Source organism: Phaethon lepturus, unplaced genomic scaffold (genome assembly GCF_000687285.1).
Source record: "Phaethon lepturus isolate BGI_N335 unplaced genomic scaffold, ASM68728v1 scaffold55267, whole genome shotgun sequence".
Lineage (NCBI taxonomy): Eukaryota > Metazoa > Chordata > Aves > Phaethontiformes > Phaethontidae > Phaethon > Phaethon lepturus.
This window is the reverse complement of record NW_010550839.1, coordinates 11814-35642: the sequence shown is the minus strand read 5'-3', so window position 1 is coordinate 35642 and position 23829 is coordinate 11814. Positions and strand designations below refer to the sequence as shown.

The following is a 23829-nucleotide window of genomic DNA, read 5'->3' as shown; positions in this document are numbered from 1 at the left end:
CCTGCTGAAGGAATATTTATAGCATTTCTGACCTTTGAGTGAACTTTTAGGAATCAATAACAGCAAAGTGGAGGGAAGGTTGGCAGCAGTTTTCCTCTTTTTCTGTAGTTTTTCCTACAGTCTGAATGTAGCTAATGTTAGGCTTGGAATATCTAAAATATATTAGGAACTATCATAAACGCATTTATACAGCATTTTTGAAGGAAATTTTCAGATTTCTTCAGCACTGTCATGTAGGTGCTCTCTGAAGGGTACATTACAGTGCCAAAGCCAATTGGTGTCATTAATGGGTTTTTAAGCTGTTGTGTATCAATTTTTACATGGCAGAACTACTACAAGAGATCTTAAGAGCCAGAGCTGAAGAATAATTTTCTTCACTATATTTTGCCACAGGGGAAGCGTAAGTGGATTAGAAACCCTTCTCATTAATGACTTATTGCAACTGAAACGCCATTAATTTCCTCCCACTTCAGATCATAGAAATAAAATTGACAGAGTCACTCTTAGATGTGTGAGCACAAGCAGCCATATGAGATGGTTCAAGGCAAGGTTTGCCAGTTCAGAATCATTATCCCTATAACCCTACAACTCAAATATTATAAAGGACCTTTCCTAATTCCTCAGATTTCTGAAGGTCCTTCCAAAATCAAGGTGTTCCCATAATGAATTAGACACCTCAGTGCTGTTTGCTGTCTCCAAGCACAACGGAGGCTTCGAAATTTCCCTTCATTCATTGACTAAAAGCGATGTTCCTAACTTAATTAAATCCTTTCCTTCTCCAGAGCTGGTACCTCTAGAAAGTGCTTCTTGTGCTCTTCTTCTTGCCTACCAAGGAAGCCTGGCCAGCTAGTCCAAATTGTAACTATAAATTAGAAGCCTAAATTCCAGATGCATCTAGTTAAGTGAGATGAATCCCATAGCTAGGGGTGACAGTAATAGATCTCACAGAGTGAGAGATCTTCTGCCTTGTAATTAGTGTGAATTTTTTCAGTCAGGACTGCCCCTCATGCCTTTCCATAGAGGTAGCAAAGTAGGGTCTTGCTCTTCGCTGGAGCCTTCTGGTGCTGCTGCAATACATAGGGTTCCTATTTGCAAACGCAGTGTTGCTGTTCTGAAAATCCCTCTCATAATAGCTCCATTTTTCTCTAGCATTTTCCTGATTGACTGAATGGAGAGACAATGATAGCTATACAAACCTTTACAAATGTCAAGAAACTTTTGATAGCAGCTCAGAAGAGTTATTTTCATAAGTTTCTTTTTCTGTGTCCATATTGTTTGAAGATTGTGTCTACTCGTTCAGCCAGCCTTACAAATATGTCTAAAAATACAGGGAAAATAAATTCACTGAAGTTTGACAACTTCTGTTTGACCAAAAGTTGTTTGGTCAAAAGTATTTTAAAAGCCAGGAAGTAAAAGAGATATTTTTATGGATGCTATTATACCACTTATTATTATCGTTACGTTTCTGAAGAAGATCAAAGGAAAAGACATTTCCACACAAGTTCTACATGAATTGTTAGTTTCAGCTTTGAATTTCCTTGTTTTTTCCTTGTTTATAAAACACCCTTAATATAGAATTGTTTTGTCTGAGAATAAATCCTGTGTTTATTCAAATTCTTAGTTTCATAATATTAAAGAATTAGTTACTGCCTCTCCCCACATACCTATTTCCCTCTTTTTGCTTCTGTTTTTTAGTTCCTTCAAGGACCAATGTACTGCACCATGTACATCTTCAGTGCTCTGAAACATCAAGCTGTCTTGCCATTTTGCTCTTTTTCCAAAATTTGCATTTCAGCTTTTAGCAGTCTCTAACCAAATGAAGTTTGCTCTCTTTGTCTCAGTCTTCTTCATAACACATTATAAGTACTTCAAGAAATTATATAAAGCAGGAGAAAAACTGAAGTCCTGACGTTCCACCTAAGTCAGATCAAAGTACTGTATTGGCTTGTAACCCTCTATCATAAGAAATAAGAATATATTTGATTGAGACTGAATAACAAAATGGCCCTTTTGTTTAACCACTTCAATAGACACAAAACATGAATACTAATACTTCTGATTGATTAAATTCTAGTTTATCATTTCAGTAGGGCTGGTATTTTGGCTCCAGCAAGAAGCTAAAAGGAGTTCATCTGGCAATAGCACAAGGATCTGAATGAGCAATAAGGTTACATGGACACCATGACAGGTTCAGCTCTTTGGGACCAGCTAGAAATGAAGCCTATGGCGCAGCTGGGTGATAACTGGGGAGTTTCAGCTTTGATTTTTCCAGTTTGCTCGCAGCTGCCGGTATGGATACATGCCAATGAGGGTTACAGCACCAGCATCAATATTGTCCGCTCATCATTTTTTCAAAACTGGATGGTAACTGGAACTGCTCATTGCTTGTGCTGATCTAAGGCTGGCGAATGCGATAGCCCATAAGAGCTATCTCAGTCTGCTTTGTTCTATTTATGTCAGTGTTTAAAAGCAGTAGGTAATCTGTCTGTGAGGAAGCTACGTGCTGTCTCTTACAGTCTGTCTTATCTCATGATTTTGCCTTAGATCAGTAGCAGCCCCTCCATCAGTCTGGTCCGTGTGGTTTCCTGCCTTCACTGCTGCAGTGTTTGGGAGGCAAAGCCTATGACTTTGATTCCTCAGCTGCTCTGTAGCCCATGCAGACAAGGCTCTGCTGCTTCTTTTCTCACAAATGTCTGTCTACCCCCAGCTACCAAACACTTGACTGAACCTGCACTCAGTACCAGGACTTGGGCCAGACACTGGAGCTGGTTTAATGTCAAAATAGACCGTGATCTCCAAGCTGTGCCCAGGGAGCTTCTCATAGGTCTTATGAATACAGGAGCATGGGCTGCTCTCACTAACAGCAGGCGATTTTGCTTGGTGATTTCAGAGAATGACGAGGAGCAAGAGGCTCTGCTATCACTGGACAAGCCCGGCTGGTATTCCCAAGGTAATTCTATCCAGCTTTATGAACTACTGAAGAAGATGACTGGCAAGTTGGATCCCAAGGTATGTTCTAAGTGACAGTATATCTTTCTGAAAATACCCTGTTTCAGTCTAAAATTCACCAGACAAGTTTTCATTAAAGTTATATAATGGGTCACAAATTTTTCTTCTCGTTATGCCTGCTGTTGTCTGACAGACTGCACTCCAGAACTGGAAGTAGCATGTTAGTCTTCTTATTGGTAGAATATGTAAACTTTCTAGATGTTTTACTCTGTGTGCATGGTCATGCATTTCAGCAGCTTTGGGGAGAATCAGACTGTAATCAGGAAGTAAACAATCTCCCTGAGGAAACACATCAAATAGATTAAAAGGTGGCATCAGTGAAAACTAGGATCATGTTATTTGAATTACAGGTCTGGATGGGTGAAAATGCCACTGAAGACAGTGGGACCACATTTTCCCTAGTGGGTAAACTACCCCCTGGGCACACAAGAGTTCTGAGTCACCGAGAGATGCTCCGTGTTCTCCCTTGTTTCCAAAGTTGTCCAAAATTCATCCCCGTTGTTTAGCGTGTTTTCTTGGCAGTCTTTTTTCCACTGTTTCCTGGCAGGCTATTTCTGTCAGCCAGAAATCTCAGCGGTGTCCCCCATGCCGGTCTCAGCCGGACATCCCCATCCAATGCCCATGGAGGGTGAGAGCGAGGAGGGTGTGCAGGGCCAGCCTCTTACTTACAGAGCTCGTTGAAGATAAAACCTCAAGCTGTGACATTAATAAGATCTGTGTGTGTCATGGCCAACTGTAAACACAGAGGAATTTTTATTAAGTTGTTTTAAAGCTCTTTTTCCCTCGCTGTGAAATACAGTTTGCTTGTGTTTTCCTCATATACAATGAACATTTAATTTGCTGCTTCCCTCGTAGGTTGTTTATTTTGGTGACAGCATGCACTCAGATATTTTCCCAGCTAGTCACTATAGCAACTGGGAAACCGTCTTCATCTTGGAGGAGCTTCTAGGGGACAAAGTTACGGTGCCTGCAGAGACTGAATCTGAGCCCTTGGAGAAGAAAGGAAAATATGAGGTAAGGGTTCCTTGCAGATGTTTCCCAGAACACAATAAAGTAAGTTACAAAAAAGCCTTCTGCCACCTGCGCTGAGCATGAGCCTGCTTGTCTCATGAGGCTGCTAGCAGCAGCAGCATCCCTCACAGACGTACCCTCCTTGCCACACCAGGAGGTGCCATCCTGTACCAGCTTGGCACTGCTTGGATGACACAGAGCCTCCACCTGGAGCTAAATCGCGGACCTCAGGAAAGGAGCTGTACGTGCAGCCCCTTAACCAAAAAACATGGTCTTCTTTTCAGCAGCAAGAACCTGCCCTGTGTCCTACAGGGAGAAATTTCATGGTCACCTATCACAAGTCCAGCACCTGAACTCTGCCGAGTTCATGACGATTCCCTGCGTGCAGTGGCCAGCTGTAAACATGGAGGAATTTTTATTAGGTTGCTTTAAAGCTGTCTCTCTCCCTCCGTGAAATACAGTTTGCTTGTGCTTTTCTTATATACAAAGAACTTTTAATTTGCTCCTTCCCTCATAGGTTGTTTATTTTGGTGACAGCTGCACTCAGATAAGAGGGACTGTTTTGAAGTCTGGTCCAATGCAGACTATTGATAGTTACTTCAGATAAAAAATGTGATTTTCAGGTTGATTGCAGCTGGTTTATCCTTTTCTCTGCTGCCGAAGAACAAAGTAGACGGGGAACAGTGCTCAGATGGCCGAGGCGGCAGCGTTGTACCTCCAGCATGTCCTATGTAGGAACTACAAGTGCAGCTTCACTCTCTGTTTGGAGTGTTTCTTCTTTTGTTATGTTCCTAAATGAATAGGTAATTTTCTTCTAATTGCTGATATATATATATATGCTTTTCGCACTTTGCTTTGAAAAACACTTAACTTTTTTTTCTTTTTCTTTTAAAATAATTATTCTTTGTGATTGAAAAGGTAACTTACTGATACAAAGATTTTTGTGGGCTGCCTTTATACTGGAGATACTTTTAATCTGACTAAGAAGCGTTTTAAAAGCCCCTGGTTTTTATGGTGAAAAGTATATCTTCAATGGGACTAAAACAATACAGATGTGACATCTCTTTCTGTACTTTTTTTAATAGACATATCTAATATTTTCCCCCAGTATCCTGATTTCTAAACTAAGGTCAGACAAGGACATTTCAGTCACTGAAATAAGGAAATGTAAACACTAATGTTTAGGCTTTTTCCTGGACTGTAGAAAGACAAAAATTAAGACAAACAAACTGAAGTCTCCTATCAAGAAAAACACGTTTCTCAGTAAGAAAGGGGGTGAAAAAAGGAAGAGTGAGTAGTAGTGCTACATAGATTAATATAATTGTATTTAATTAATACTATAAAAATAATTCATTCTCCCTCATAAATTTGTTCCTTCTGTGACTGGATTCCCTGTGCATTGCTGCTTAGAGCTTACATCTCTCTGAGGTTTGGTTTCATTTTTTTATTCAACCATGATTTCTCAATCATGTTCCATATATGCTTTTGAAGCACACGTATTTAAACAGCCAGCCAGGACACATTTCTTTTCCTGGAAGTACAAAGAGGGAATTATTGAGTGATGTGTTTCTAAGCCCTTGACGATGATTTGGTTTTCTCTCGTTGCAATACCTCTGGTCAACTGCTCACAAGACCCGTCTTCTCTGTCGCTGCGGTTATCAAGCAGGGCATTGAGATTTTCAGACGGGCGCTTGGCATCTCACTAAGGCGGCCGTATTCCTGACACGGGACTGCAGTATCTCGGGGAGACACCACCCCTGCCACGCACAGCCCCTGTTCAGGTTACATCCGCTACCAGTGACAGCAAGTAAGCAAGGGAGAAATGAATTGCGTTGATTAAAGGAACCTGAACCAGGGGGGCCGTGGCAGGTCAGTGGTGTTATTTCATTACCACACTGCTCACTGGAGTCTGAACAACGGGTCACATCCATATCTCTGCAGTTGACTGGACACCACTAACTTAACAGGACTAGTTCAAAGGGACTCCCTTTACAGGCCTGCGAAAGTTTTATTTTCATTCCCCTAATCAACTTCTCCCATTAACCCTTTGGCTAAGAGGAGAGAAAAGCCAACTCAAAGGATTGTACAAGTCAGGTGTTCTTGCAAAATTAGGCACTAACAAACTAGATTTAGTCTTATTCATCAGCCTTCTCTTTCACTGGCAATAAAAAAAATACACTACTATTGCAGATTTTCCATGCCATGCTGTGTGCACAGAGAGGGACTGAAAATTTAATACGAGATGCAATCCTCCCTTCTATCAATCTTTACAAAATATTATTAAAGAAATAAATTATTACTTCTAATTTGCGTCTTTCAGAAAGAAATTACAAAAACCTGTTTTCAGTTGTTTGACTGGTATTTCATCACTAACAGAGAGAGGGGAAGAAAACAACCTCCCCACACGCAAACTGGGAGGCCAGTAATCTCCATTTTCATTAGCAGTTTTTGTCTTTCCTCTTCAATCAAATACATGATATAAGCCAGATACACATAACTGTGAAATTATGGTAACAACTGCAGTTCTTTCAAGTATATGAGTCATAACCAAATGAGCAAGAGAATAACAAACTAAAAACCATTCATGCAATTACTTGGCTCCTAAGTGAATTGCAGCTTGGGGGGGGGCGGGAAATACCAATCATTGTGTTGAAACAAGATTCCCCCCAGATTTGGGGGTTGGTTTGCTTGGCTGGAGGCTTTGTTTTTGCCTTCTGTTCTTTAAATGTGTGATCAATTCCATCAATGAAAACTCGAAGGAAAGCTGGAATTTGTCCCAGGATTTCGAGGGAAGCAGTTACAGACGAGCTAGTCAGTGTATAAAAACCTTGGGCTATAGGAATGAATGGAGCAGAAATCAAAGAATTTATTGACAGATATAGACATTCTTGCAGTTAGAAGGAAAAATGAATTTTCACAGTATTGCCTAGAGGCTGGTTGGCTGGGGGGGCCAGGGCCCTTAACCCCTCAAATTTCCCGGACTCCCTTGCTGTGACCATAGACTAAGCCAATTACTCTGTGCCTTTTGGCTCCATTTGTCTATCCCAGTTTATCTTTAACACAAATCTAACACTTTCAGGAACAATCTGATGGGCTGTTGTGAAGCCTGGTGAGTTAAAGCAATATCCTTAAAGCAATATCCTGAAGTGCATTTTATTTTAAAGTCTCCTTATAATGATCCATGTTGTAGTTTAGGTACAACGATCATGAGTGAAACGTTTTGTATTTGCACGTGACTTGTTGGGGGCAGGTTCTGTGCAAAAGTTAGACCAGTGGCAGGCTTGCCCATTTGCAGACCCAGCATGGGTGTGTTGTTCAGGCACATCTGGTTGTTGTGACCAGCACAGTTGTGCTGGCAGAAACACCTCAAATACTTGCCGTTATACCAACAAGACCATATTTTGAGCACTGATTTTTCTTCTGGCACTAAAAGTTGGTGGTGCTGTTAGGCCCTTGACACAAAGCATACAGCCATCAGTACCACGCATCATTGGATGCAGTAGGGTAATCCTAGTGCTCTGGGCTTGGTACAAAGCCGATGGCATAGATGGCAAATCTCCATCTAAATAATGCCATTAAACAATAATAACAGCTTGATTTTTCACTCCTGTCTCCTTTACATCCTTTTTTCTTTGGTCTCTTTAACAAATGTAGAAAAACGTCAGAGCTCAGCTCTTGCCTATTTATATTTTAGAAAGGTCATTTGTAAGCTGACAAATCAGTGTTACCCAAGGGTCCTATTAACAAACTCTGTCTGCTCTGTTAACAGGCCCTATTTGTCTGCAGTTAATAAAGCAAAGGTGATAGTAAGTATTCCAGGTGGTTTAACTTAGTGGAAAGCCGTGAGACTTGGGGAACGATGGTACCATTGTTATTTCTCTGAAGTGGAGATGTGGTCTTTCAGGCTTTGTGTACCCTCAGCTGACACAATCAACATCTGACCTGCTACTGCCTGACCAATATACCTGAGAGCAAAACCACATGCTCGGGGGTTTTGTATAAGAAAGAGGGATTGCTCAGCACTTCCCAGGACCTACTGTCCTGCTGCGAGAGCTAACTCCATGTCTGGGGACTACAGGAGTGGCTGGTGCACCTTCCAGAGCTCCTTGGCCCCGCAGTTGAATGTGTGCCTCCAGGCGTGTGAGGCGTAGTGATGTTAAGAGGGGACTTCTGCCTCATTTCTCATACGTATAGGTTCATGGTACGCGGTCTGCCCTTCATGGCTATGTGTGCTGCAGATACAGACATCTTCTAGGCATCAGTTAGGGATGGCAGGGAGAGCAATGTCTGATGCTTCCTAAGTATGTGGGCAAAGTTTTGACAGCTCTTTTCAGATTCGAGATCAATATTTAGCCTACCAAAACACTCCTGTCATGTGGAGATTCTACCAGGTGATTTGTTGACAACTCTCGTATCTAATGGGGTTTGGTTTTACCAAGGGCTTGGGCTGGCTGTAAATCCAAAACAGAGCTAACTCCCTCCTCCTTAATAAAGAAGAAATTCCCACTCTGAGAATCAGACCTCTGAAAAAATCAATCCATTTCCTGAGATCTCAGTTTCAATTGCCTATTGAACCGATCATACATTTTAAACAGCAGAAGCCTCAGATTTTTTCTCTTGTCAATAAACAAGGCCCTGTCTTTTGTGCAAATGCTTATGTGGGCCAGTACTGGGGTTGTTGTTTTGATTAATCACCTGCACAGCTGTAACGGCCTTAAGAGTGTTCTGCATGTGACATCCAGCTGGCAAATGGATTTTAGTTCGGCATAGCGTTTACATTTAATTATAACTGATGTAAAGTCCTGGGATTTGCAAGGAAAGATAAGATTGGGGGGGGTGGGCGGGGAGAGTAGGGTGTCTGTTATTCTATGCTTTGCTGGTCTGAAAAGTTACTTTGCACACAAATGACTTCAACAGATTTTCTATAGTGTCGTTCACAGTTTTGTTTTCCATTCTTTTATCTTTATGTAGAGGCCTCCTGGAGCTTTTTCTGGCTGCTTGTGGCAATACATAGCAGGCTTCAAGATGAACTGCTAAAAAAATCAGTTTTCCCAATGCTGCTGTAATGCTTTCTTCAAAACATAATCACAGAAATATAGAATCTTTGGGTTATAATGAGTCTTCATGTTGTTGCCTGAAAATATACATTTAAAAAAAATTCATTTTTCATAATTTGCTAGGCAATTGAATGGCTCTCCATGGATCCTGAGGCTCTGTTCTCACTCATTCCTCAGCTCAGAAGCAGATAACACAACACAGGTGGCATGATGCATTCTTTGCAGTTACTTCATCCAGCACCAGGAGACTCCTTTCTCCTGGGAGAAGGTTGAGGCTGGGTTACAGTCTATGCTGCAGCTACCCAGCTTCTCCAGCAGAGAAAGGCAGCAGGCTATTCTCACTATCAAGAACAGAAAAATGGGGAAAAGAGAAGATTTTTTTTTAAGGGAAAAATAGTTAAAACCAACTTTTATGTCCTAGGGAATCCATAAATTATGGAAACAGGAGCTTTGGGACTTACGGGAGGAAGAATGTTATTGTTTTTCTTTATAATACTCTAAAGCCACATTGCTCCTGAGATACAATACAGTTTTCCCAGAAAATCAGAGAAACACTTAAACTAATGCTTGTGGTTGGACAGAGAAAGAAGGTTTTGTTTTGCGGGTTCTTTTTTAAGTTTACATATTTATTTACTTTTCTTTCAGGGAGATCAGCTCAAAGCTCCTTACTTTGCATCTAAACAGTGGGGCTCTTTCTTTGTGGACAGATTGCCCAGCCTGGAAAATGCAGAGGAAACCTTAGTTCTCACGTGGTCCTGTAAATGTATTAGCACTTACAGCACTATTGCAATCCCTAGTCTTGAAGCGATAGCAGGTAAGGGAAATGGCTTTTTTTTTTTCTTCTTCCTAATGAACATGTAGTATTCATAGTAACTTTGTAATACAGTTTATGAGATTGCATGTATCCCAAATACATTCAGAAATACTCTGTTCATATCATGCAACAATTAATGCTAGTGGCTATTAATTACTTTGATGTTTGTGCTTTTAATAGCTGTCTGATACACCATTTTTTTGTTTGTCTCTGCAAATATTAGATGTTTAATTTATCGTATGTTAGAAATAGGATGCAACATTTAACAGGCTGTAGATTAGCTCCTGAACTTGGTCAGGAGTTCCCCACAGTATTTTTCTGTTTCTACTTTCAATGGTGAGTTACATCAGGAAACAAACACATGCAAAGTTACTTGGGGTTTTTACACTTCCAAATGTTTCTCTCTGATCTAGCTTGTTATCCTTTCTCAATCAGCTCGCTTATCCTATTACAGTTGAAATGGTGATGAACAAATGCAAGAATGTAATGAAGCTAAGAATGCCTAGGACTGTGCTTCTCTTCCTTTTTTTCTTTTTTAAATGTGTTTGTTGCTTTTGAAACTGCATCATTATTGATAGAGCTAGAGCCTAAAACATTCTCCTTATCTGGAAAACAGGGCCATCACAAGCAATGGTTTGTGATTCAAAAATTCACTTAATTGAGAAATCAGCTCAGACTTTCTACCTTCTTACATCAAGGCTGTGTCAAAGTACAATTATGGCTGATTTTCTGATTTCCACTAATGTGTATCCCCGGAGGGACCATACATTATTTTGGATGGTTTGTAGCAACAGTTGTAGCAGTAATACAGCAATAACTTTCCAACTGCAGTACCTATCCGGGTGATTATGAAGTGGTGGTGAGGACCCTCTATCTACCTATCCTAAATCTATCAGGTTGCCTTACTGAACTTTATCAACACACCATATCTAAGGGAATAAAAAAAATTAATAAATTAATCAAGTGTTTAGCTGTATGCAGCACACAGCAAGCATTTAGTTTACTAACCCCTCTGCTCAGCATCTGTTGCCTACTCCATGCATAAGACCAAGGAATAAAAAGTTGTTCCTAGAGAGCATTTCAGACTTGCCCAGCAGTTATTTCTACACCAGAACATGTGATAGACCGGTTCTTTGCAACCATATTCTACACAAGTACAAGTACCTACATTATAAGTGTATCTCAAAACAGAAAATTCATAAGGTGCCACCATTTATTTATGCTTCTGATATTTGCTGCTTTGCAGTCTGTATTTCAGCCTAAAGGTACGAAGCCTAAATATACCAAGGGAAATTGCCGGGAGAGAGGTAACTTCCATAAAACTCCATTCTAATACCTTTTCCAGAGTCAATTCTGTGGCTTGCTTTGGAATTGCTGGCCTAGAGGAAAAACATCGGTCAGCCACGCTCTGGGAAACTCTGCTTCCCAGCCAGCTTCCCCCGGCCGCGGCTCAGCTTGCAGGGCTAGCAGAGGCTTTGGACCGCAAACGTGCAGATGAAGCGGTGGGAACCAGAAAGGCGTATCTGTGTAAATCAGTGAGCAGTATAGCTGCCTGTCGTTGGCTGTGGAGCCTCTGCAAAGCCTGTTCCTCCATTAGGAGGGACACTGTGCGCCGTCCCTCGCTGTGTCAGACTGCTGCTGGGGCAGGGGCTGGTGTCTGCAAAACTTACACCCCAGAGCTAAAGGACAGGGAAGAAATAACATTTTTAACTTGTAGCTGTGCGCCTGAAAGCAGACTCAAAGCTGAAGGTACGAGAACATCTCTAGTTTCTTGCAGAGAGAGGTATTTCTTGCTTGTTTGTGCGGAAAAGCAGATGTTCATTATTATGGATGTTAAGGAATTCCTGACTCCTCTGGAATACCTTGTCTGACTCCTGTCACAGCAAGCTGTGAGAGCCCCTGCTTTGCCAAGCCCTGAAGATTTTTGGCTGCAGTTGTAAGTCATGGCTTAGCTGCAGCTATTTGGGAATAACTAGCTAGAAGAGATTCAAACGGGTTATGCGAGTTTGATGTACTCCAGCTTTTCCTTTCCTATTCATCTACTTTAATTACCAGCAGAGGATTTTCCACGGCCAAGTTGCAAAAACGCAGGCTTTTCCTCAAGATGCCCCGAGCCCAAACGTGTAGCCAGGCTGCCAGCGTGCTGCCCGTACGAGCCCAGCTCCTGGCCACCCGGCTTGACCAACCTGGACAACCTGACCCAGCCGAACGACCTGGAGGTGTGCTGCGGCCTCCTGTGAGTGCTGGGCTCACCAGGGCTTCCTACAGCAACGTCTGACCTGGCTTTTGTACATCTACGTGAGCGATAGGAAGTGCCACGTACAAGTGAATTCCCAACAGGTTGCAATCTGCAAAAATATTTGGGGATAGGCAGACAATTGCTGCTATGCTGACTTTAAAATTGATTCTTGTTGCTTGGATGCAACATGTGTCTATGCAGAATGAACATCTCAAGACACATTTTTCATTGAAAAGGATTAGTCCAAAAATTATTCAATACTAGTGGTGTTTTTACAAAAATAACTTAGTTTTCCTCAGAATTCACGTGAGAATTCTTTTCAGAGAGTTATCAGAAATTCATTTTGGGTAATAAAACCCTTCAAGCCTGTCTCCATTTTTTTTAAATAGAGGAAATATGTTAAAAAAAAAAAAGATGTAGATCTGGATTGAGAAGTTGGAATAGAAGCAACTCTGACAGTTCTCTTTCTTCATCAACATGTTGTAAGTTTGGTGCAGGTGCCGCCTTCTGATCGTTTCACCTGAAGACTTTATGCATGAAACTGAAGGGGACAATCTGATACTTACCCAAGAACATTGTAGGAAAAGGGTTTCATAGGGAATGCTACTGTTGCAGGTTTTGGCCATTCAAAGTATAAAATAGCAGAGCATATACACGAATTGTATGTGTAATTAGTAAAATGACAGCTTGGTGAAAAGATAATCAAATCCATTCGTCATTAGCTTTGTGTGCTAATTGAATGTAGAAGCTCTTCTACGCTTCTGTTCCCATCTTTACTTGAAAATTCAGTATCTGACTCGAAAGGGGGGTTGCGTTCAAAGATGCATCAGAAATTTTGAATTTTAATCTCGCCTCTGGCAAGGAAAGTATTTGTGCAATTGCAGATTATTGTGTCACAGTTGTCATCTAAACTCCCCGGACAGTCCCTGATGAGAAATTGGCATTTTCCTTATGCGCGAGAGAGGACATTTTGGTTATTGTTAAACAAAAGGATCTTCTGTAATACCTTTCCTCAGTTCAGAGTGGAAATCAGATAAAGGTCAAATAAAACTCTTCATTTAAGGCATTATGACCTTGACATTAAGAAGACAGTAAAGAGCAGCATTACGCTTATATCTTAGGAATACTAAAAGAAGATGAATTAAGTTGAAAGTTTTCTAAGCACTTTGTAGGTCTTTTATGAGCTAATTCTCTTTACCTACTTTCAGTAAGCAGGGAAGGTTTTCTCAAGCATTGGAAAGCTGATGAGCTCATGATATTGACAGTACGTGGCTAATAAAATAGTAGAAACCAATGCCCCCACTCCTGTTCCACACACCTCATTCACAAATCCGTCTGTTTCTTCAATTTTCTGCTGTTGAACCTCTCCTCATTTACAGCTGCCTTACAGATTTTGACCATTTTCAAGCACAATGAAATCATAAGCCAAATTTTCCAAACCAGGATCCATTACCATGGGAATGTTAAATTCGAGCTCACACATGGAAATGAAGAGGTGTAGGGGTCTGTCTGAAAAATGGTGTTTTGCATAAACCACAGTTTCTAATACATCCTATTCCACTTCAAAAGTTTGGTATGAGCCAAGTAGAGGTGGGTACTGTTATCTATCATACCCAAATAATCTGAACTTTACCTTTAAGGAGCAGGTGACTGCTTCTCTGTGGCCATTTGATCAAATTTCCAGGTGCCCATGTAAATAATTATATGTCCTGCATCGCATAGGTATTCCAACAATAATTACAGAAGATCTCTCTTTTTTACAAAGATTTTTACAAAAAAGAAATTTACAAAGCAGATCAAATATAAATAAAGTCTTGTTGACTAAGCAAGTTTTTGTAGGAAAAACATCATTAAAATAACTAGCCAGTGCTACCATTTCAGATGGCTATTTGATTAATAATTCTTTGATCCCAAAAAATATATGCATATTTCAAGCCAATGCTTTTCCTTTGAATCTCATTATGGTTGATATTCTTAATAAAAATCCCACTTCAAAACATTCCATGATGAGTAACTGTGGAGTTTAGAGCTTATGGGGTAATTTTGGTAAGTTTATTTTGTTCTTCATTGCAAAGAAAAGCTCAAGAAAGTGGGCTCTAAATCCTAATGAGAACGCAAAAAAAACTTTTTAAAATTTCATTATTGTTAACCTAATCTCCTGCACTCGTCTCATAACCTCTGAATGGTGAGGTTTGTCATGGGATTAAAAATCACTGCAAGCAAGAACAGGAGATTGAGTGATGTAGCAACTCAGGAGAGCTGCATTTCAGAGGAGAATTAGTGCAAGTGTAAATGTTTCATGGAGACAGTTCATTTCACACTTGGAGATTTGATAACCAAGCTTGTGTCATGCATGAGGATAAGGCATTTTTTTAAATCTTGCATGCTATATGAAATCTTATCACGTTTGCCCATATGGGTGCATAAGTTTTTCTTCATGCCTTATCTTTATTTCAATTAGCTGGTATAACTGAAAAATCTCTGTTATAATTTACCAAAGATGTCTCTTTAAAGACGCCTACAGATCTGTACCCTGCCACTTTCTGTGGGAGTTTGAGTCGTCAGCCTGCTTGCTGTATAAATATAATGATAAAATTGCCAGTGAACCGTGGTAAAGAAGTTCATGTTTCTGCTTAGAGTTGCAAATTATCTGCACAATGGAAAGCCCAAGGCAGCTGGGACTGGGGCACCAGAACTGGCAACGCAGATAGACGGGTCTGCCCCTCACAGATCAACTACAAATTGCAAACCTCACCCTCTTTCTTCAAAATGTGTTTTAAAGGTGAATGCCCCTGAAGAATCAACTATTACCACAGAAGTCATGACTTTCACTAATCGAGTAGCCATATACTCATTTCTGCATCCTGAACAGTATCATTCATAATTATTGCTGAAGTGAAACAAAAAATCCCCCATATTTTGATAGATTAGTTCTATGTTTTTTCACTGACATTATATAATTTAAAGTCAAATACAGCTCCTATTAAAATTAAATTAGTCTTTCCTGTAACTAGAGTGATAATTATGTGCTCTTACTTATTCAAATAGTACATAGCATATAATAGCATATAATTTCCTTAAACATATAGAACTATCTACATTATTTTGTAGTAAACTTTTATATTTAATGCCTTACCTTACAGCCATGCTTTTACTTACCAACTTCAGTCTAAGAATGTACCTATACAATGTCATCTAAGGACTAAGTTTATAAAAATGCTTTGAGGATTTAAACTGCTTTGGGGCTTAGCTACTATAAATAGTAGTTGCTACTAAAAGGACAAAGAGGTCATTTTTATAATGAAACCTTTCGTGCAAGAAACATATTTTTATGTTTGGTGAAAAATTCGTATACATATACAGCAGCAACATTTCTGAGGTTTTCTGGTTCTGAGGTTTTGATGCAAGTAAAAAAACAAGTAGCAAAGATAATTGACTAGAGAGAAGATACGTGTTCTACGTCTTGCTCTATGCATAAATTGAAAAGCATCAGATAATGTAAATCTGATTCATCTGTCCAGGAAACTAGTTTCAGTGTTCTTCATTTAAGAGAAAGAAAAACATACCCAACACAACAAACAAATATAATGCATTTATTTTTTCAGCTGCAAAATACAGCTGAAACCGACCTTTGGTTGGTTGTTATGGTTGAAACTGCATTTCAACCATAACAAATTATCATTCAATAAATCAGAACCAGCTTGTAAAAAGTCTTCAGGACTCGCTTATCTCCCAAAGGGTCAACTTTTCCAAAGGATTTGACTACTTGGCAGTAATTTTCAATGTGGAAAGGACAACTTTATTCTTCATTACAATTTTCAACATTACAACAACATTCTTCATTACAATTTGTTCAGCCTTTCCTTCCTCCTCCAGAAAGGTGCATCGACTTACGCTCCTGAAGGCCGTGTCAAATCATGCAGAACCCAAAAGATTACTTCCTAGCCAATAACTGACAGAAATGTTCCTGCCATCATTATTCTGCTCTGTGAGAAGTCAAAGTACAGCCACCTCTAAAAGATTAAAGGGAGAACTCATGAGCAACTCATTAAGAAAGGGGGAACCACTCAGTCATTTCTGCTTTAAAGTTATCCTTCAACTCAGGCAGCATAATTTCATTTGCAGGCTGTAATTAAAGATATAATTGGGTTTTGACCAGATCGCAGACTTATGAGGTGGGTTTAGATTGCTTCTTTAAAAACACTGGTGGTAATACAAAGTGCTGATAAATTGTCAATGTGAAAAACAATGAAAATAGATAAATCACCACATATTGGAAATATTTCTTTGACCAGGTTGGAATTTTACATAACCTGCAACCTCACATGTACAAGAAAGTGTTGCTAGAAGCATTTATGTACTCTGGATTGGTGCCTAACATATTCTCTCTGGATTAAGATGATAACACACACACAATAAACAATGCAGGTTTTGTCTTCATGGCTTAAAAAGCTTAATGTGTGTCTGTGTGTGGCTTTTTACCTGTAGGTAAGCAATGTTTGCCACCCATCCAGAGGAAAAAATAGGGAAAGGGAAAGAAAACATGTGTCTTACAAGAGAGGGGAACATGATGACATTAACCCAAGTTTGGAGAGTAAGGGTGATCTTGGTGAGTTTACCTCAAAATGAAAGTAAAGGGGCATATCATCACTGCATTTATCTTCATATAGCTCCTTCACAGTCTCAAAATGCAACTTACTTCTTAATCAATCTGAAATGCCTGTCATCTCAAACAATTGCTTGTTTTCAGGCTAACTGCAACTTACCTCAAAAGCCCTTTCCACCACCCTTAGATCCAGGATGAGTCATTCAGACAAATTAATTAACAGATCCCTGAAAGACTAACACCTGCTAGTAGGATCCTGGCATTCTCTTGGGGGTTTTTTTTAGATTAAGTCTTCAGCTAAATATTTTAAAATATTATAGTCAAATATTTTCTTTTGATCAGTTCCAGATCAAGCAAAGAACCACACAGGGCTATTTGCTCAAAGGATCTCCAAAAATCACCATTTAAACTAAAAAAAAAAAAAAAAAAAAATTCCTTCACGTACAAATAATGAGTTTTCTTATATAAACACAAAATAGCAAAGGAATTTCTAAGGCTCTCCTTCACTGCAGACTTTAGCAAGCTCAGATGCAAGTTTAGTGCATGCCTTGTGCACAGCTGTTTTGTTCAAGCTGGGGTCAGCAGGACTTGACCGTAGGGTAGACCCAAAGTAATATGAATTGTTACTCTCAAGATAATTGCAGTGAAACTGCACGCCACGGGCAGTCGCAACAGCCACGATGGGATGGTCTTTCCATGGCCCAGGCACTCATCCCTCTGCAAAACTCACGATAGCGAAGATGCCTCTCCACATCTCCCCAGAGTTTGCCACTTGGGTTTTCTCCAGTGTCACCATCCTCCATGTTAGATACAGAGAAGAGTAACCAGCGATAAACCGCAGCGGCAGTGAAACTCTTCCTCGGGCCAAGCTCATGCTACAAACGTCTACTGGCAGAGCTGAGGGCATGCTCTCCAGCCCATACACCTGTGATGGTAAAGCTTTTATGTAGGTGCCATTAAAGCAGCAAACCTGCACTTTCTCTGAGGCTAGTTGTAGTCTTTATTCCTTTATTCCTGGATGCCCAGGAATAAACTGCACTGGCTCATATCACCAATGACATCCAAACTCAGAAGTTTTAGCAGCTTCCTTCTCTAGAGCATACCTACACTGAGTCGTCCCCACTTTCCCATACAACACTGCAGATACCCTCCCTCCTTCTCCTCACTAACTTTTCAGTCGCAGAGGGTGCCGACAGCAGCGATAACTTTCATGTAATTGATAGAAGGAACGCTTTCCTCATGCTGACTTCACTATTTCAGGAGCTTTGTTTTAGTACAGCAAACATCTGACCTCCTGTGTAGGAAAATCAGCCTTAGAAGTTTTGCTAAAAATAACTGCGATCAGATAAATCTACTTGTGACCTTGGATCTTTTTCTTTTTGCCGCTAGTACGCTCCCTCACATTCTGAGCTCTTGCTCCAAGAGCTGCTTTGACTGTAATAAAATAGAAATGGGTCAGGAGAGAAAACATTTAGTATTAAAAAAAACCCAACCCCAACACCTGTTATAGTTTACCTCCAGACTGGCAAGTCAGGTCACTCGACAGTGCAGCCAAACTGGTGAGCTCCCCTGCAGCAGTTGTGCTTGCTTACTCCACTATTAAGAAGTTATTATTAGAAATTTTTACCATTAAAAAATTAGTATTTTCCTTTTTCTTCAGCAGCAATTTTGAAATACAAGGAAAGATTTACGGCAAATCTTCTAAGCCAGTGTAAATTACTGGAATTCCTGTAAAAGCAAAAAAATTAATGCTGGCTGATGATCTGCCTCTATAGTTATAACACCTGGATGCTGAGCCATAAGATAGAGCTCTGTCTGTGTTTTCGGATATGTGCCACAATTAAGCTGTTTAAAGATTCTTCAAGTTAAAACCTGGGTATCGCTAATGAGGTTTTAGTTTTCCTTCCTGTGCCTTTTCCTCGGTGAGAATCAGGAGGACAAATTGGGATTCACTTAAGAACACAACCCTGCTGTTTACTGGGAGCCTCTGGCTCCAGCCCTGCTGGCTGGCGGAGCAGACCTCGGCGAGGGGAGGGGAGTTCTGCTTGCTGTGGGGCTTCGCGCTCGTCACGGGGATGCTGCTGTGGTGTCACGGTGAAAAAATGTTGGCTTCGCTTTTGTTGGTCAATACTGCAAGATGATTCCTGACATTTCTGCTGCGTATTTTGGGAGAAATCTGTTTCAGTCTTGGACTGTGCTTTTAATTGAAAAAAAAAAAATAAAGCCTTCCATCTAAAGAGCTTAGTTAAGATTCTATTTGTTTATTGTATTGGTTTGTTCAAGGAAATCTCAAAAAAGGATTAGACATGAGTATTGAGTTTATCAAGCAGGCCTGTGTCTGGATTAGATTATAATTGTCTTCCATTCAGTTCCTCAAATATTTTCCTGATCACTCATCGAGAATATTATGTTTTCCCTTCTTCTTGTGGTTTCTTTTTGCTTCCTTGTGGCTGGAACTCTGATTTTTCTTCTGATAAAAGCTTGTGGCTTTCATTTAGTTTGCTTACACTAACTGAACAGCACACAGACACCGACATGTTGTCAGCTTAATAACTATGAAATAAATCCATCCGTAACACCTGAACGCACGCATGGAGATCAGTATACATCAGCACATCAGAGCACGGTGTTGTAACTGGATCTGGATAACTGGAACACAGCAGCTGACAGGGGTTACTGTTCAAACATCCTCATCACCATTTTATTTAGACCAGGGCTGCTGGAGCCCTGCGTCTGAGCTCGGGCTGAGGCACGTAACCCGTGAGGGCCACCCGAGCCAAGTATGATGGAAAAATTCTGTGATTGTGGTCCTCAAGCCATTGCATAGAGCCAGCTAGTTCATATTTCCAGCTGTTTGATTTGTTCAGGGTCTGGGTGGTTTTTTTAGGATAGTGGCAATATTGGATGAGTTTTGTGCTGAGTTCTTTATCAGTGTAGGTTAGGACTGGTTAGAGCCTCCGCTGTCAAATTATATCTCAGAGAGGACTGAGCATCTGTCCCCTGCCTAATTTGTGACTCTCCATCAGGATTAGGTGAGAAGTGGGTGCCAAGATGCAAAGGTCTGTCACGCCAGCAGCAGTTGTGAGCACGTACAGTAGCAGAAGTTGGAGAAATTTACTGGCAAAAATACTAGGAAAGCTAACAACTTGGAAATAAGCAACTATTTTTTTCCTGAGACTGGCTTTATTATCATATACAGTATCTTAATTTTTGGCATGCTTTTGCATCAAGCTGTGGCCTGTGCGAGCATTTCAGTTTAGCGAAATGGAGCTGCTTATTTCTTCTCTGTGTCACCAGTGATAATACAGAACAGAGCAGATATGAAATGAACTCTTGCTGTGTCCAGGAGGCAGACTCCAGACCTGTATCATTGTTCTTTGTTGATGAGCCAGTGTTGCTGGACCTAGTGATGCATTGCCATTTACATCAAAAGAAGTTGGACTGAGCTGTGGTGTACAAATCAGATGATACCTTTGCAAACCAGGGCAACGGCGATTTATTTTAAGTTGCAAAGTTTTCAAAGAACTTAGTTTAAATGAACAGTCTTCATCTGTCACATTTTCTGGATTTTAATTTTTTCATCAATTTTTCATACACCAATAAAAAAATCTTCATTTTTCTTTCCCTGTGTACTTGCCCTTCTTCCTCCCTGTGTATTTATTCATAGCCACTAATGTTCCAAGAATGCCTTTCTGGATTAGTCCAGAGATTTCTCATAAATATATCACAAAAATAAAGCAATAATATAAAATGTTGCATATTCCAGGCAAAGCAGATGTGGGAAATTAAATCGTTGATGAAAAAAACAATGGAAATAGAGGAAGATTTTTACTATGTTTAGGATATATAAAATCTGCTTAGTGGGTGAAGAATAATATCTGCTTCGTGCAACTTTCAGTGATGCCTTGGGCAACGATTTTACATATGGATACCTTCTGATCATCCTCCAAAGTCAGCTTGCTCAGACAAAAACAATATTTAAATGGCTAGATTAGGGTTTGAATATGTAAAAATGTTATTATTCTATTTTGGACTCTTGTGCATTGTATATAGAATGGGTTTGGTGTTTAAACTAATTGTGTAAAGCTAGTTTACCAGGAAATATCCAGAAAATTACCATTTTGTTCCAACCGGTTCTTTTCTTCAGCATAAGCAACTCTGCACCGTCTGCCCCATTTGTGCTGCTCTTTGGTTAAACTACTCTTGGGACCCTCCAGACTGCTAAACTGAAAAGCTGGTGAAAGCTTTTGTATAAAAGTAACTGTATGGCATTTAATTTTTATAGCTCATAAAGATATTCAGAAATATTTGCTTTCTTTTTTCTTATGATTTGTTATTTTGGAAACCTTTGTTTTATACAGAGCTGTCATAAATAGACTCAGCAGCCAGTAAATCCATTGGGCCTTCCGCAGGCTGAAAAAACATCTGCCTGTTCTGCCGTGCTCAGAACGGGCTCCGGAGATTCCCCTGGTGCAGACGAAATGAGAAAATGTACTTCTTTGACACGCTGAAGTAACCCACTTCATAAAGCATAAATCAATTCCAATCAAGTCTCCTCCCATTCCTACTTTATTCCAGCCTCTATCTGATCTTTCAGATGGATCCAAATACCAATTTGCTTGCTTTAGGTAGGTTTAATACCCTTTTAAAGCTGTGGACCTGGATGCTGTCCTGGTGCCTGCCTATGAATCGCTTGTGAGGCAGACCTGAACTTCCTGTTGTTTGTGCCGAAACTGCTAAGACTGTAATTTTCTCTTTCACAAAAGCTGCTGAGCGCAAAAAAAAAAAAAAAACAGTATTGTAGCATATAGTGACAGGATGTCATCACCCCAAATTTACTCCAAATTAGGAAAAAAAAAGTTGTCATTAATAACTTGTTGTTCAGATGAGCTGAGTAATAGGTTTTATGTTTCGTTTTAGTTCTAAACAGACAACTTGACCTAACCCTTTTTTGTTGGGTTTGTTGGATTTTTTTTCATTTATTGGAAGGATAGTTGCTTCTTGAATAAAGTTTTATTTGTGTGCTTTTTTAATTTGGTTTCTTGAACTTTGAATATGAGGTGAGCATGGGAAGTATCAGTTTTCTGGCCGTGAGGGTGGGTGGGTCACTGCTGGCAGTAAAGACTTTTTTTAAAAAGCTACAGAAAAGAAAGCTTTGACTGTTCAAAACTATTTTAATGCGTTAGTGTTCTTTACAGACTGGAAGTGATGAGTACACCAAGTTACAAGTGCAGATTTCTAAGAACGCTTGGTACAAAATGATGTTGTTAACACTGGACTGCAAGAAGGTCAAAGAGCGGGTGCCTTTGGGGAATCTTGCTATAATAGCCTTGGGAAAAAAAAAAAGAAATGGGCTTCTTTGTTTTAAACATAGCCCTCATGAGTAGATTGCTGACAGAAAAGAGAAAGGTGACAAATTGAAGAATGAAGTTGAAAGTGTTCTAGAGGGAAAATTCCATCTAGGCTTAATGAAAATTTTTGTTTACTTTTTAAGCATTAGTTAAATCATTTTCTATGACCAGCATTATTTCAACAATCAAGGAACTGAATAACCTTTGCTGCAGTTGAGTAAACTTTGAAAGCCAATCCTTTGGACAGCTGAAGATGTCAAATAAATATGTAATCACACAATCTGAGTTCTAAAGCTGGTGAGCAAACAGCTCAAGGGCTTAAGAAGTACTGCTATTCACCACAGGCTTATTTTTAATGTGATACGGGCTGTGTTGCTAATCAAACGTGGTATGTTTCTGTCTTTCAGATTTACCGCTGGATTACAGATTTACACGATTTTCCTCAAATAGCTCAGCAACCGCCGGCTACTACCCAAGCCCTCCAAGAGCACTGCTGCCAAATGAGGAGCCAGTGACTATGAAATAGGTTGTTGGCTTTTTCCTTAAATAACCCTGTGGCCCGTACTTAAACTGCTATCAAATGCTAGTTGGTGCAAATGCTGTGTGATGCTTCATAAAATAGAATGATGGATTAAAGCAGACTCCCGTGTAGACTTGTGTTTCACTTGTTGCTCTAGTCCAGCCAGAACAGGTGAGCAATGCATCCTTCCCTCTCAATCTCTGACCACCACTACCTTTTGCAAAGCGCTGTTGGCTTTTTCCGTGCGCTGCCCAAAGCCTTCAAGAGAAATGTACTAGTAATAACTCATCCCAAGTTATATTCTACATTTTCAAGGCCATTTTCAGTACTATCTTTATTTAAGGCGATGGCTGTTGCTACCGTAAGCCCCAGGAAAGACATTAACCAAACCTTCAGCCATATTTCATTAAGAGTTACCTTGTACAGCCCAGGTTATCACCGTAGATCAGTGTTTTGCAGGCTCTGAGGAATTTATTCTCTCATTGTAACTGTTCTTGGAGATACAGAAAGACTGAGGCCCAAAGAGAAGGAGGCACCATACCCAAAAAGAGACTTGCATGGGATTTAGGCAGCTAAATGCAGACTGACAGTCCTGAAAGCCTTTGTTGCATGCTTCGTATTCCTGAAGATGCTTAGCCACTATTCAATAGTAAGGGTCCCTACATGCCTTTTCCTCCTTTGGTCTTCAATACCTCAAGAGTCAGAGCTCTTCCACAGAAGGAGGGAAACCCGTGTACAGTTCCCTTCTCAGCTTAAGTGGATTCAAACCCACATTCTCCACCTCCCTGGGAAATTCTTCCAAGAGTAGCAAGGATATAGCACCCAGCTATATAGAGCCATCTTTGCTAAGTACAGCCTCAGCCCAGAAGAGACACAAGACTGAAGATGTAAACTGAATATGTTCTTTCTTATTGGCTAATTTAAGCAAACGGGCATCCTTTTCTCCATGGAGTCAGTTCTGAAGACCTGTTCTCCAGCGCTTTGGACAGGGAGCCTTCCATAACTAATGCAGGGTAGCAGATACAAAAACGTGTCAAAGGTATTTGTTTAGTCAACAGTTTTGTCCCACTGGGATGGCAGAATTTTGGATAAATTTCCCTCAAAGTTTAAAGAACAATAAACAGAAACTTTATTTTCTTGTTTTCAAGAAAAAGGATTTACTTTCTCAGGCCTAGACAATTATCAGAATGGATTTAACTTGTGTTAACACAGAACTTCTGTC

General features: G+C 40.1%; 1 protein-coding gene across 1 annotated transcript; it reads left to right on the top strand.

The window, feature by feature from the left end:
- The first annotated feature begins 2172 nt into the window (after positions 1–2172).
- On the top strand, positions 2173–22738 carry NT5DC1 (5'-nucleotidase domain containing 1). The gene is made up of 5 exons (XM_010290657.1): positions 2173–2236; positions 2891–3009; positions 3865–4023; positions 9723–9891; positions 22495–22738. The coding sequence occupies exons 1-5, from the start codon at positions 2173–2175 to the stop codon at positions 22611–22613; spliced, it is 630 nt and encodes a 209-aa protein (XP_010288959.1). The 3' UTR covers positions 22614–22738.
- Positions 22739–23829: the final 1091 nt, after the last annotated feature.

Excerpts from the sequence above, each read along its gene's own strand:
- NT5DC1 (XM_010290657.1), top strand. The coding sequence starts at position 2,173 with ATGGACACCATGACAGGTTCAGCTCTTTGGGACCAGCTAGAAATGAAG. Across the intron at positions 2,237-2,890 it reads GAAGCCTATGGCGCAGCTGG|AGAATGACGAGGAGCAAGAG; the intron begins GTGATAACTGGG and ends TGGTGATTTCAG. Across the intron at positions 9,892-22,494 it reads TAGTCTTGAAGCGATAGCAG|ATTTACCGCTGGATTACAGA; the intron begins GTAAGGGAAATG and ends TCTGTCTTTCAG.